This window comes from Lathyrus oleraceus, chromosome 3 (genome assembly GCF_024323335.1).
Source record: "Lathyrus oleraceus cultivar Zhongwan6 chromosome 3, CAAS_Psat_ZW6_1.0, whole genome shotgun sequence".
Lineage (NCBI taxonomy): Eukaryota > Viridiplantae > Streptophyta > Magnoliopsida > Fabales > Fabaceae > Lathyrus > Lathyrus oleraceus.
In genome coordinates this window covers 141,271,321-141,283,902 of record NC_066581.1, presented here as the reverse complement: position 1 = coordinate 141,283,902, position 12,582 = coordinate 141,271,321, and the positions used below count along the sequence as shown (strand labels likewise).

General features: G+C 33.0%; 2 protein-coding genes across 2 annotated transcripts; one reads left to right on the top strand and one right to left on the bottom strand.

The window, feature by feature from the left end:
- Positions 1-262: 262 nt before the first annotated feature.
- On the bottom strand, positions 263-2,814 carry LOC127125839 (beta-1,4-xylosyltransferase IRX9). The gene is made up of 3 exons (XM_051054677.1): positions 1,986-2,814; positions 928-1,153; positions 263-593 (listed from the first exon to the last, which is right to left on the bottom strand). Exons 1-3 carry the CDS (start codon positions 2,636-2,638, stop codon positions 465-467), a joined length of 1,008 nt encoding a protein of 335 aa, XP_050910634.1. The 5' UTR covers positions 2,639-2,814; the 3' UTR covers positions 263-464.
- A 1,118-nt stretch (positions 2,815-3,932) lies between these two features.
- On the top strand, positions 3,933-6,848 carry LOC127125838 (pentatricopeptide repeat-containing protein At3g53360, mitochondrial). The gene has a single exon (XM_051054676.1). The coding sequence runs from the start codon at positions 4,382-4,384 to the stop codon at positions 6,680-6,682; it is 2,301 nt and encodes a 766-aa protein (XP_050910633.1). The 5' UTR covers positions 3,933-4,381; the 3' UTR covers positions 6,683-6,848.
- The last annotated feature ends 5,734 nt before the right edge of the window (positions 6,849-12,582 follow it).

Sequence of the window (12,582 nt, the reverse complement as noted above, 5' to 3'; positions counted from 1 at the left end):
TCTGTTTCATTTATGCAATTGTTCTTGATTCATTAGGATTTAGAAATACATATCGGTAAGGTACACATATATGCATTTCCATATTAAATTTAATTATATAATTAAGGTGTGATTCAAAAACGAAAGAATTGTATGTGAATAGTGTGCGTTCAGAATGCATCTCTAAATTCTAAGGATAATTTTAATTTTTTATAAGGTTTGAGTAAATAATACTTATGGTGCATTAAGTAATATGCTAGAAACTCTAGTGCCTTTATATATAAAAAAAATAAAAATATAAAATATACTTTAAATGTTTTGCCTCTCTTACATAAACTAACAAAAAATATGAACGGAGAAAAAAAAACTATATACGAAATACAATTACAAAAGGTAAAAAAAATGAATAAATTTCATATATTTTGTAGTAGAAAAGCAATTTGTGAATTGCTTCAAATTCCTTATTCTCTCTAATATCCTACAAATTAATGCTTGGACATGGCACGAGCATAGAAGTTGAAACGCCATAACAATATTTTGGAGCAATATGGTGGAATTCCCTTCAACTTTGTTTCATCTTCTAGAACTACTTGCTTCACAAACTTGATTGAATTCTAAGATAACCACACAAAAAAGTAGCATCATTATTATGACAAAAAAAAAATAGCAACAAAATTGTTTGGTAGAAAACACTACTACATGGAGTAGAAAACACTACATAATTAGTAGTATTGTTCTATTCAATTAGTTCAACTAATTAATCATGTTGTCATTATACATTACTTAATGCATAATTTTTCTTGCGTTTGAGTTTTCTTTTTAAAGTAGTTGGGTAAATGTTAAGTAGACGCAAGTAAAATTGTAAAAAGTGAAGGAGTGATATAAACTAACTTAATTAATTACCTATTTTAGAATGAGATTAAACATGATTATGAAGTGATTAATTACCTGAGAAGTGTGTTTAACAGATGAAGTTCTACCCCATCTTTCAGGGTCCCAAAGAATGGAGCTATTGAATGCAAAACTTGAAATATGAATGGGAGGAGTTATTGTTTCATTGTTCATATTTCTTAAATGCCATCCAATAACTTGAGATGAGTCACATACAGGTCCTTCAAGTATGACTCTTTTTCTATTTGCAAGTAATAATGCTGTTGGCCATGTCCCAAAGACCCTGCTCAATTGTCACATTAATCACAATTAAAATATTAAAACACATTATTTTGTAAAAATATTAAAGAAAATTAAGCATATAAGTTTTTTAAAAAATTTAAAAATCAACTAGTAATTGTAAAATATCATAATTTGTAGATCATTAAAAAAATTTACTTCAATGATAGTTTTGATTTTATTAACATGTAAATTTTTACTGAATTAAGTCTTATCAGATAAAAGCTTTTAAAATTTGACAAGTAATTTATTATAATTTAATTTAAAGTTCAATAAATTTTATATTTTCTAAAGTCATATTTAAAATTTATTAACAAACTCATAAGTAAGTGATATTAAATTATATTTTAATATTTAATATGAAGTTTTAAAATGTTATATTATTTTATAATATTATATTTTAATTCTAATCTAACATTAAATTTAAAATGTAAAAAAATTAACGTTAATTAATAAACATAAGTTACTGAAAATATCAACAAATTTATAAATAAATTCTAATAACAAAATCTTATGTAATAATATTAATACTAATACAAAAAATACTATTAATATTAATTTTAAAAAATAATTTTATACATATTTAATTAAATAGTCTTCTTTGTATATGATTTTTTATCTAAGTTGAAGATTCACTAAAGTTATCATCATCATCTTTTGGTATACCTAAAGATTTTCTCACTAACTTTTCTCCATCTAATTGAAAAAAATTTGCTTATTTTTAAAACTTCCCCCCACTAGCTACATTTAAATTAGAACAAATCACTATAAGACAACAAAATAATAATAATATAATTAATAATTAGTTAAGCAAATAGAAGGGTTAGAAAACATACTCAATATCTCTAAGCTGTTGAAAGAATTGAAGATCATAAACATTTGAAAGTCCAGCAAAATGAACAATCCCACTCAATCTATGATGTTCAATGTGACTAAGTGCTAAATTTCTCTGATGATTCAATTCACCTTCTAAATCCTCAAACTCTTCACTGAAAACAACATGTCTGTACATGATACCAGTTTTCCTTAAAATCTCCGACAACTCCGGCGAATCGGTTTTCGCCTCGACGACGATCCAAAGCACCGGTTGATCAACCAGCTTTATAGTATTCGCTAATCTTCTCAGAAAAACATTTTGATAAGGTAGTTTTGTGCTAGTTGGAGTTACTATGATAACAAGTCTTTTCGGCTTTAACTGAGGTAGTGGTTTTGCATGCAACTTTGTTTTTTGGCTATGGATTTTCGGTGCTGAAGCTATCCAACTTTTGTTACTATTTTTCGTTGAAGTTTGAGAAGGTTGAGGTGCTGCTGTTACAAACTCTGTTACGTTTGAAACTGCAAATGCAACTTCAATTTTGCTAGAAAATATTAGAGATTTACCTGATGGAGCTAAACCGGTGAAAAAACCCATAACAAAACATAGAGAAAAATGAAGCATGGCTTTTTTCCATAAATGGGTTTTTTTCTTTGACCTTTCTAGTGAACCCATGTTATGAAAAATTTGACCAGAAAATTTTCAGGTTGGAGGAGAATGAAGTGAAGAGAAGGTTATTTAAAATGGAACATAAAGTATAAAGTATTGGTGTTAAAGAAAACGTTTGAAATTTTATGAGGTTATGATTGATACTTTCAAACTAAATTACTAGTTTTTGTTTGGAATTGCTTCACTTGGTTGTGACTTGAAGCAAAAGTAATATATATAAAGAATATGAAAAATAATTTTTTATGTGAGAGTGAGAGGATGAGTTGCTATCTTATACCAAATAGCTGTTGAGATGGTACCAATCTATTTTTTTTTTTGTAGCAGCTGTCTCTTTAACTATTATTAGTGATTATTGCTGATTAGTGATTAGGATTTGTTTAGTTTATAATTTAGGCTGAATTGGTACTTTTTTGGATCAATTTAGAGGAATGTGCATAAAAAAATTTAATTAAAGTTTGACTGTGGAATTTTTTTGGCAGGATAATTATGAGCATAATGAATATTTGGAGTATAGAATTATTGCAAATAGAAGTAAGATAATAATGTGGGCTTGAACAAAGTCGTTGCATATTAATTTGATTTGAAGTATTGTCCCACCAATTTTACACCTGCTTCATATTTTTTAAATGTGTGGTTGTCATAGAGAGAAAATAAAATATTAATTAAAAATAATTTATTTTAACAAATAATTAAAGTTAAAATTTCTTTTTTATATTATTCACTTAACTCAATGACTAAATGACAAGGGATGTCTTCTTTTTTAATAATTAATTTTTTTTAAATAAATATTTTAAATAATTCACTTTTTTAATTATTTTTTAAAGTAATCCACATTCAAATAAAAAAAAATCTCAAAATAAATGAGACGTCAATATAATTGGCGTCCGTGTACAACACTGAAGAGGAGGAGAGGTCGAGGAGAGGTCAATCCAATTGGCGATAATGTACAAACGTATAGGAGAGAAAGTATATTCTCCCTCCGTGTTTGTACAATGTCGTCAATTGGATTGTCTTCTCCTCTTATGTGATGTACACAGACGTCAATTGGATTGACGCCTCCTTTGTTTTGAAATTTTTTTTGTTTAAAAGTTGGTTATTTTGAAAAATAGATGAAAAAATGAGTTATTTTGGATATTTATTTGAAAAAATGAATTATTTAAAATTTTATGTTTTTTATCTTAAAAACATAAATTTTATAAATAAAGAAAATATAGTGGGTAGTTTTGTAATAACAATAACAATAAGCACGTGACATTAGTATTCTCTCTGGTTGAGCACTAACCAGAGACTTCAGGTGCGTTATTTTCAGTTATCATAACTTTTTTGTGGTTTTGGAATCCATAAATTTCCTCCAATTTTGAGTTGTTAAACTATTTTAAAGATGATCATTATGCACTTATACAGTTTTTCTAACTCATTGTTGTACACATTTTAGAATGCAATTTTGTTGCATAGTAGCTGTTTGACAAATTGCCACAGAGAGATAGTAACATATAGGAAGTGGCTTTAGCATAATATAGCATATTTAGTTACATGGTTCATGTTAATATTTCATATATTTACATTGGAAACACTCACTTTCTGATCATCCTACTACTGTTTTTTGTTATATCCTTAGTCAGAATCAGAAACCCTCATTTGTAACCACTTCACTGTCCTGAAACTGAAACCATCTTGCCCTTTAAGGTTTCTTCCGTTGTCGTCAAATAACAGTAGTTTTACTTTTTCTAGTTTTCAAAAACCCCATCCATGTCTATGACAATTCGAAGCTTCATTCGATGTATGCATAATCATGTAAGACCTGTTCTGCAACCAGCAACTGTCTCTAATCTAAGTACAGAGCTACCGACTAATAGTTACATAATATTGTTGTGTAAGCAACAGCATTACAAAGAAGCGCTGGAAGTGTTTGATTTTCATCTAAAGAATCCGAATATCCATTTTGAACCAAGCACGTATACGAGTTTAGTTTTGGCTTGCGCCAACTCTAGATCACTTGAATATGCAAAGAAAATCCATGATCACATTTCAAAATCCAGCTGCCAACCAAGCATGATTCTCCAAAATCATATTATTAACATGTATGGAAAATGTGGTTCTATGAATGATGCTAGAAAAGTTTTTGACACAATGCAGCTACGAAATGTGGTCTCTTGGACTTCACTGATCTCCGGATACTCACAGAACAGTCAAGAGAACGATGCCATCATCATGTATATTCAAATGATGCAATCGGGTCAATTTCCGGACCAGTTAACCTTTGGAAGCATAATTAAGGCTTGCTACATTGCCGGGGATATAGGTTTAGGTAGGCAACTGCATGCTCATGTCATTAAATCATGGTTTGGTCATCACTTGATCTCCCTAAATGCTCTTATTTCAATGTACACAAATTTCGGACAAATCACACATGCGTCAAATGTATTTACAACGATTTCTACAAAGGATTTAATTTCTTGGGGTTCCATGATTACGGGATATACTCAACAAGGTTATAGGATAGAAGCTTTATATATTTTCCGAGATATGCTCAGGCAGGGAGTTTATCAGGCAAATGAGTTCATATTTGGCAGTGTTTTCAGTGCTTGCAGCAACCTTCTTGAACTAGAGTATGGAAAGCAAGTACATGGAATGTGCGCTAAATTCGGTTTAGGGAGGAACGTTTTCGCTGGATGCTCCCTTTGTGACATGTATGCAAAATTCGGATTTTTACCTTCGGCAAAGACGGCATTCTATCAGATTAAAAGCCCTGATATAGTGTCATGGAATGCAATTATTGCAGCATTTGCTGACAATGGTGATGCTAATGAAGCCATAGATTTTTTCCATCGGATGATGCAAACAGGACTGATCCCAGATAACGTTACTTTTATTTCCTTACTTTGCGCTTGTGGGAGCCCCACAGCATCTAACCAGGGTATGCACATTCATTCTTACATTGTCAAAATCGGTCTCGATAAGGAAGTATCGGTATGCAACTCCTTGTTAACCATGTACACAAAGTGCTCAAATCTATATGATGCATTAAATGTTTTCAGAGATGTAAGCGGAAATGCCAACTTAGTTTCTTGGAATGCAATTCTTTCAGCATGCTTGCAGCACAAGCAAGAAGGAGAGACTTTCAGATTATTTAAACAAATGCTTTATTCTGAAAATAAGCCTGACAGTATCACCATAACTACTCTATTAGGAACCTGTGCTGAGCTGACATCTTTAGGTGTCGGAAATCAAGTGCATTGCTATAGTATTAAAAGTGGGCTAGTGCTTGATGTTTCTGTGTGCAATGGATTGATTGACATGTATGCAAAATGTGGATCACTTAAACATGCTCGCGACGTTTTTGATTCAACGCAGAGCCCAAATATTGTCTCATGGAGTAGTTTAATTGTTGGTTATGCTCAGTTTGGACTTGGACATGAAGCTCTTAATCTCTTTAAAGTTATGACAAATCTTGGCGTTCGGCCTAACGAGGTCACATATCTCGGGGCTCTCAGCGCGTGCAGTCACATTGGATTAGTGGAGGAAGGCTGGCGTTTATATAAATCCATGGAAACAGAATACAGAATTCCACCGACAAGAGAACACTTCTCTTGCATGGTTGATTTGCTTGCTCGTGCCGGATGCTTCCATGAAGCAGAGACTTTTATTCAGAAATCAGAATTTGACCCTGACATTACTACTTGGAAAACTCTACTTGCTGCTTGTAAAACTCATAATAATAAAGTTGACATTGCAGAGAGAGCTGCAGAAAATATACTAAAACTCGATCCTTCCAACTCTGCGGCAATGGTGATGCTTTCTAACATACATGCTTCTGCTGGTAATTGGGAAGATGTTGCTAAACTAAGGAACCTAATGAAACAAATGGGTGTACAAAAGGTACCTGGTCAAAGCTGGATAGAAGTTAAGGATAAGATCCATATATTCTTCTCTGAAGATAGCTCACATCCACAAAGGAGCAACATTTACACAATGCTTGAAGAGTTATGGCTGCAGGTGCTAGATGATGGCTATGATCTTTGCCAGAGGTTAGAGATTAGCATTTGGTAGTTAAAAAGTTGAAAATTTGTAGTTGGATTATAGTTATATAGCACTGACACCTCGGGAAAAAATGTGTGTATGTGTCAGCGTCTGTATCCGAATCCAACACCTATATTTGTGATTACGCTTAATTTATTCATTTTTTAAAAATTATTACTTGTGTTAACGTGTCAGCAGCGTCGTATTTCAAATGTTTGTGCTTCATAGTATTGGAGCTACAGCTTTTTATAACAAAAAGTTTGATCCAAAGTTATATTCAGTTAAATTAATTTCATCTGTCATTTGCAGCTGTTTATGGTACAATTGTTACCTTCAAAATATGTATTTCACATTTGAGAATTTAATACAGAAACTATATAGAAACCCAAGATAGTTTTGACGAAGCACTACAAGAAATTTGTGATGACTAACCCCGAGGGTTGATAATATTGTTAACACTAAAATGTTTCTTTTACAATTTTATGTTTTAGTAATAGTATTTGGTGTTTTTCCTCCTTTATGTGATTTGATTAATAGGCATTTAAGTTTAGCTATCTGATCTTTCCCAACTATTAAAAAGGTTTTAAGGCCTACACTATTTAATGATATTATTTTTAATATACATTTCATTTTATTCAAAACATCTAATACGGATAGTTAAATCTCTAAATATAAAAAATGATAATTTAATAAATTTAACTTATATCTTACAACAACAACAACAAAAAAGTCGAGAAAATTCATTAAACTTCCCTAAATTTCTTAATATGTGAAAACAATTTTTTTAGATAGTGGTTGCTAATGATTTAGATACTTTCCCAAATTAGTTTGTATACTATTTTTTAAAGGCAAGATAATATATTAAATATAAAGGGTAAAAGACCCCAACAAAGAATAACAACCAATATGAAAACGGAAATAAAAGACAATAAATACGACTAATCTTTGTTAACACGGTATGATCAATGGTGTACACTTTTGTGACTATAGAACAATTATAATTCTTTTAATTTGTGTCTTATGAAGTAGGGTTACATTGATACAAATCATATATATAATATTATTTTCAGTTTACAATAATACTTCTGTACTTCTAAACTTATATATATATATATATATATATATATATATATATATATATATATATATATATATATATATATATATATATATATTCCATAGATACCCACAACAAACTATTGGATCTATGATTCGTTTGAAGGTTTTACATAATACGAGACTTTCTCAAAATCTTCATCTTAGTAAATGTCAAACCCCTATACGGACTTATAGCATGGCGATCACATCTTGAAAACTATGGAGATACACCTCCTACTTAACACTGAGAAACGTGTAACAAGCTTAAACAATGCTTGAATTTGTCACTAATGACGGATTTGTTCAACATATCAGTTACATAATCTGAAGTATGAACTTTTTCAAGTAATACTTGTCTATATGTAAGTTACTTTTTGGTCTTTTGAAATGTCACATCTAGGGGTGTACACGGGTTGGGTTAGACCAGATTTGACATATACCATTATCCAACTCATTCAAATTTCAATGAATTGGGTCCATCGCTAAACTCGCAATTTCATTGTCAAAACTGACCTGAATCGACCCGTTCATTTATGGGTTGGGTTGAGTTGGGTTCGCAGGTTGTGTTTCAAAGAAAAAATATAATTTTTATGACTCTTTTTGTCGGTTTAAAAAAATGTAACGCGACTCAATACAATCATACTCATTTATAACACTCAAATTAGATAAAACATGTCATATAAGATCTAATAAAATTCATCAACACGACATAACACTTGATAATATTATAAAGTTCAAAAAGACACATTATTTCCATAAAATACATAAGTTGCAAATGATACAAAAGAAAATAAGAAACAACATTTAATCTTAGAATTACGTAAACTCATTCGTCTAGTAGTATTATTGGTGGAGAATAAAAAAAATGGAAAAATTATGGTTATTAGTTTGATATTAATTTTATATTTTTATTTAATATAATAAATAAATAATAAGAAATTATTAAAGTCACATCAATGGGTTGGGTCAACGGGTTGCAAAACTCAAACCCGATACCCGAACCAAAATTATACGGGTTGTTAAGGGTTGGATTGGGTATACTCGTAAATGAATAAGTTCGGATAATTTATGGGTTGGTTAGGTTTGGGTCAACAGGTTCATAGGTTGACCCACATCCATGAACACTCATACTCACATCATTCAATATGCTTGGTTCTGACATGATAAATCTCATTGTGTGTGTGCACGTGCGTGTGTGTGCACGTGTGCATTTACGTGTGCGTTTGTGTGTGTGTGTGTGCATTTACCGTGCGTTTGTGTGTGTGTGTGTGTGTGTGTGTGTGTGCGCGCGCCCGCGTGCGTGCGTGCAAGCATGCATGTGTGTGTGTGTATGTGCTTATGTGTGTGGGTGTGTGTTTGTATGTATGTGTGTGTGTGTCGAGTGTGTGCAAGTGTGTGTGTGTGTGTGTGTGTGTGTGTGTGTGTGTGTGTGTATGTGTGTGTGTGTGTGCGTGTGTGCTCATGTTACATGCATGTGTGAGCATATGTGCATGTGTGCGTGTACGCGCGCGTATACGTGTCCATGCATGCACGCGCACGCGTGTGTGTATGTGTGTGTGTGTGTGTGTGTGTGAATTTAATATTATTTTAATGAGATAAACTCTACGATTTTACGTTTCAATTTTACCTAGGAAAAACAAGTCAAGGTAAAAACTCGATTCTGACTGTCTGAGATCGGCAATCCAACTGTGAAAAAGAACGAGTTTATTTTCTTCAAGATTGCTTCGATAAAGCTGTGTGGAAGCTACTACAGACGGAGTTGGAGTTTCTATCACCTTCAGACAAGTCAAGGAACTGGTAGGACTGAGTAAAGGTCGATGCAAAACGGACGTTTGGAGGAGAATTCTTGAGTTTGGAAGGAAGAAGTCGAGATCAAGTAAAAATTGTAGGAACCGATTTTAGACGTTGTTTATAGTCAAAGAGAGATTTAGACTAAAGATCGTGTATTTTCAGCATGATTTGAATCATTATTGTATTAAAATACTCTGTGTGAAAATTGTCAAAGTCATAGTGGAGCAACAACAAACTTTCAATGGGAAGCATTGGAGAGTGGATTAAGCTCAAACGATGACGAAACGCTGAAACACTCTAAATATGGCGTACTATCTTTACCTCTCTCGCACTTTTATATTTCGTTTAGTATTGTATGTTTAGGTTAATTGTTTCTCTTAGAAATCGCATGCTGATAGATTTTACCGCGTGCATAGAGATTTTGTGTATAAAAATTAGGCATGTGTTAGATCAAGTTCCTAAACATTCTTATTTTTGAATAAAGTGAAAACTGTGATTATATAATCCTTATTCATTTGAGAAAATTTGGTTTACAAATCTCGTGTAAAATGAACTTAGTTCAATCAAAACATCGAGTACATTTTAGTATTCTCTTCTACTATTCTTTTGCTTCTTTATTTTTTGTTGGTAATAAGTATGTATTATATCATCAATCCAATCACATCTTTTATACGAAAACTTTCTCTATGCCAAGCATTTTTTAAAACTCTAATTTTATAAAAGAATTTTTTGTAACGGTCTTTTTGGGAACAAAGCCCCCCCCCCCCCCCCCCCCCCCCCCGACCATTCAAACCCATATCTTTAAATACAGTTTTGTTGTGGTGACTTGCAAACTGATAAATATCTTTGAATATAATGTTCTTCACATAACCTCTTGAATTTCAAGTCAGCGTAATATGTTTGATTATCTGATCATAAATACTTGATTTTTCTTCCTATTTTATTTTCTACCTCTGTCTTCCACAACTTGAATTTGGTAAAGACTTCATCTTTATATTTCAAGAAATACACCCAAACCTTGCGAGAAAAAGCATTTGTGAAACTCACAAAATACCTGGAACCATCCATGGAAACCTCTTTGGTAGGACCCCACACATTTTAATGCACATAGTCTAAAATTCATTGTTTATAGTCTTGAACCAAAAACTACAATATTTCTCAAGTATACAATACTTGCACAATTCCATCTTACAACTACAAACACCCTTCAATAGATTCCTCTTATGAAGTTCCATCATCCCACACTCATGGAGATGAATCAGACGCATATGCCAGAGTTTGGTTGCATCATTATTAGACTCAACTAATGCAACATCACCTACAAACCTCTTCCCCAATAGTTTGTAGATGTTACTTGCAGTCCTCTTTGTAACACCCTTCTACCCAAACGACATAATTATATATATTATCAGAGTACAACACTGTAGAAGAGTTTACATTTCATAAAAACATAACACTCATTACATTACAACATAAAACATATTATTTAATATTTAAAACTTCGCAGTGGACAACAACACAATTATTCTAATTCAGCATATAACAATTCATAAAAATGGTTCAACATTATCTCAATAAAACATCCCAACATTTGGTCATCATAAACAACATAAATAATAATCAACTATCTATCGAATCCCATAACCCCGGTGTCACATGACCAGAGCATTTGACTCGACTCTGTAGAATAACTCTACACTTATTCTTCGAACCTCAACAATAGCTACTCCGCTTTATCTGCACATTGCTCATCATAGATGAACATAAACACATGCAGAAGGGGTGAGAATTTCATTATTAAATAATAATATAACGACAGAAATATAAACCTAAATATATTTCACATATACCAACACAATTCATCATTATCATCATAATCAATAACTCGTGAACATCAACAACACAACACATCAAATGCAATGCACACACCCATGCATGACTCAACACGACTCGGTATACCCATTTTGTGACCACTACAGGATCACCACTCCCAGATTCATCACCATAGAATCCGAGTTCCCCGTAAGGAACCAAGCCTCTCAACAAGCCCGGAGTCAACAACATCATTGGAACTCATGTCCGTTCATCACTAGGCATCGGCCTTTCATGAATGCATGCACACCAAGCATTCATCATAATCAACATGGCAACAACAGCATCATATAGTCATGTTATCATCATCATTAACACATTCTATCATAAGAGCATATCACCTCATGCCACATAATCAAACACAGTATTATCGCACTCTACTAATATCTATACCACTCAAAGCAACGGGAATTGATCCCTCGTATACTATGCATCAGCTAAGTTACCTCGCTCAGCCTAAACAACCGAAACTGCACAACAACGGCCAGGAAAGACCACAAGTCTGCCCATACGCGTATTGCCCATGCTCATACGCGTATTGCCCACGCCTGGCCAAATCCATACGCGTATTGGCCATTCCCATACGCGTATGCTACGCGTATCACTTCCCCATACGCGTACCACCAGAGACCATTTCACGTTCAAAATTCCATCTTCCTCCTCCATACGCGTATTGCCTAGCGCCATACGCGTACCAGCCATCTCATACGCGTATTGCCTAGTGCCATACGCGTACCAGGCCATCTCATACGCGTATTGCCTAGTGCCATACGCGTATGACCAGAAACCAGATTTCCAGATCTGCAATGGCTCCATCTGCTACGAGATCTATCCAAATTCATCCCTCCACAGTCCAAATTTCACACAGAATCACTCATATCATCTAATACGATAGTCCCCTATTCGATTTCACAAATCCTAACATCATTGCATATAATTTCTACGAATTACTTCGACTAAAATCCTAATTTCGTTCATCCAATATTTCACCAATTTCAGCATATTATTGTTTAATAAGGTTCAGACCCCTTACCTCTTTGGATTGAAGGAAGCTCCGAGCAATCTTTGGCCTTTCCCTCTTCCTTCTCTTTCTCTGCAGCTTTTTTCCCTTTTCTCTGACTCTGAAGCACAACACGTGAAAACAACCTAAGTTTCACCTGGACTCTTTT

Bases quoted from the DNA above. Each gene is read 5' to 3' on its own strand.
- LOC127125839 (XM_051054677.1), bottom strand. From the start codon at position 2,638: ATGGGTTCACTAGAAAGGTCAAAGAAAAAAACCCATTTATGGAAAAAA. The intron at 1,154-1,985 runs GTATGTTTTCTA...ACAATTGAGCAG, and splicing joins CAACAGCTTAGAGATATTGA to GGTCTTTGGGACATGGCCAA. The intron at 594-927 runs GTAATTAATCAC...TGGTTATCTTAG, and splicing joins CTGTTAAACACACTTCTCAG to AATTCAATCAAGTTTGTGAA.
- LOC127125838 (XM_051054676.1), top strand. From the start codon at position 4,382: ATGTCTATGACAATTCGAAGCTTCATTCGATGTATGCATAATCATGTA.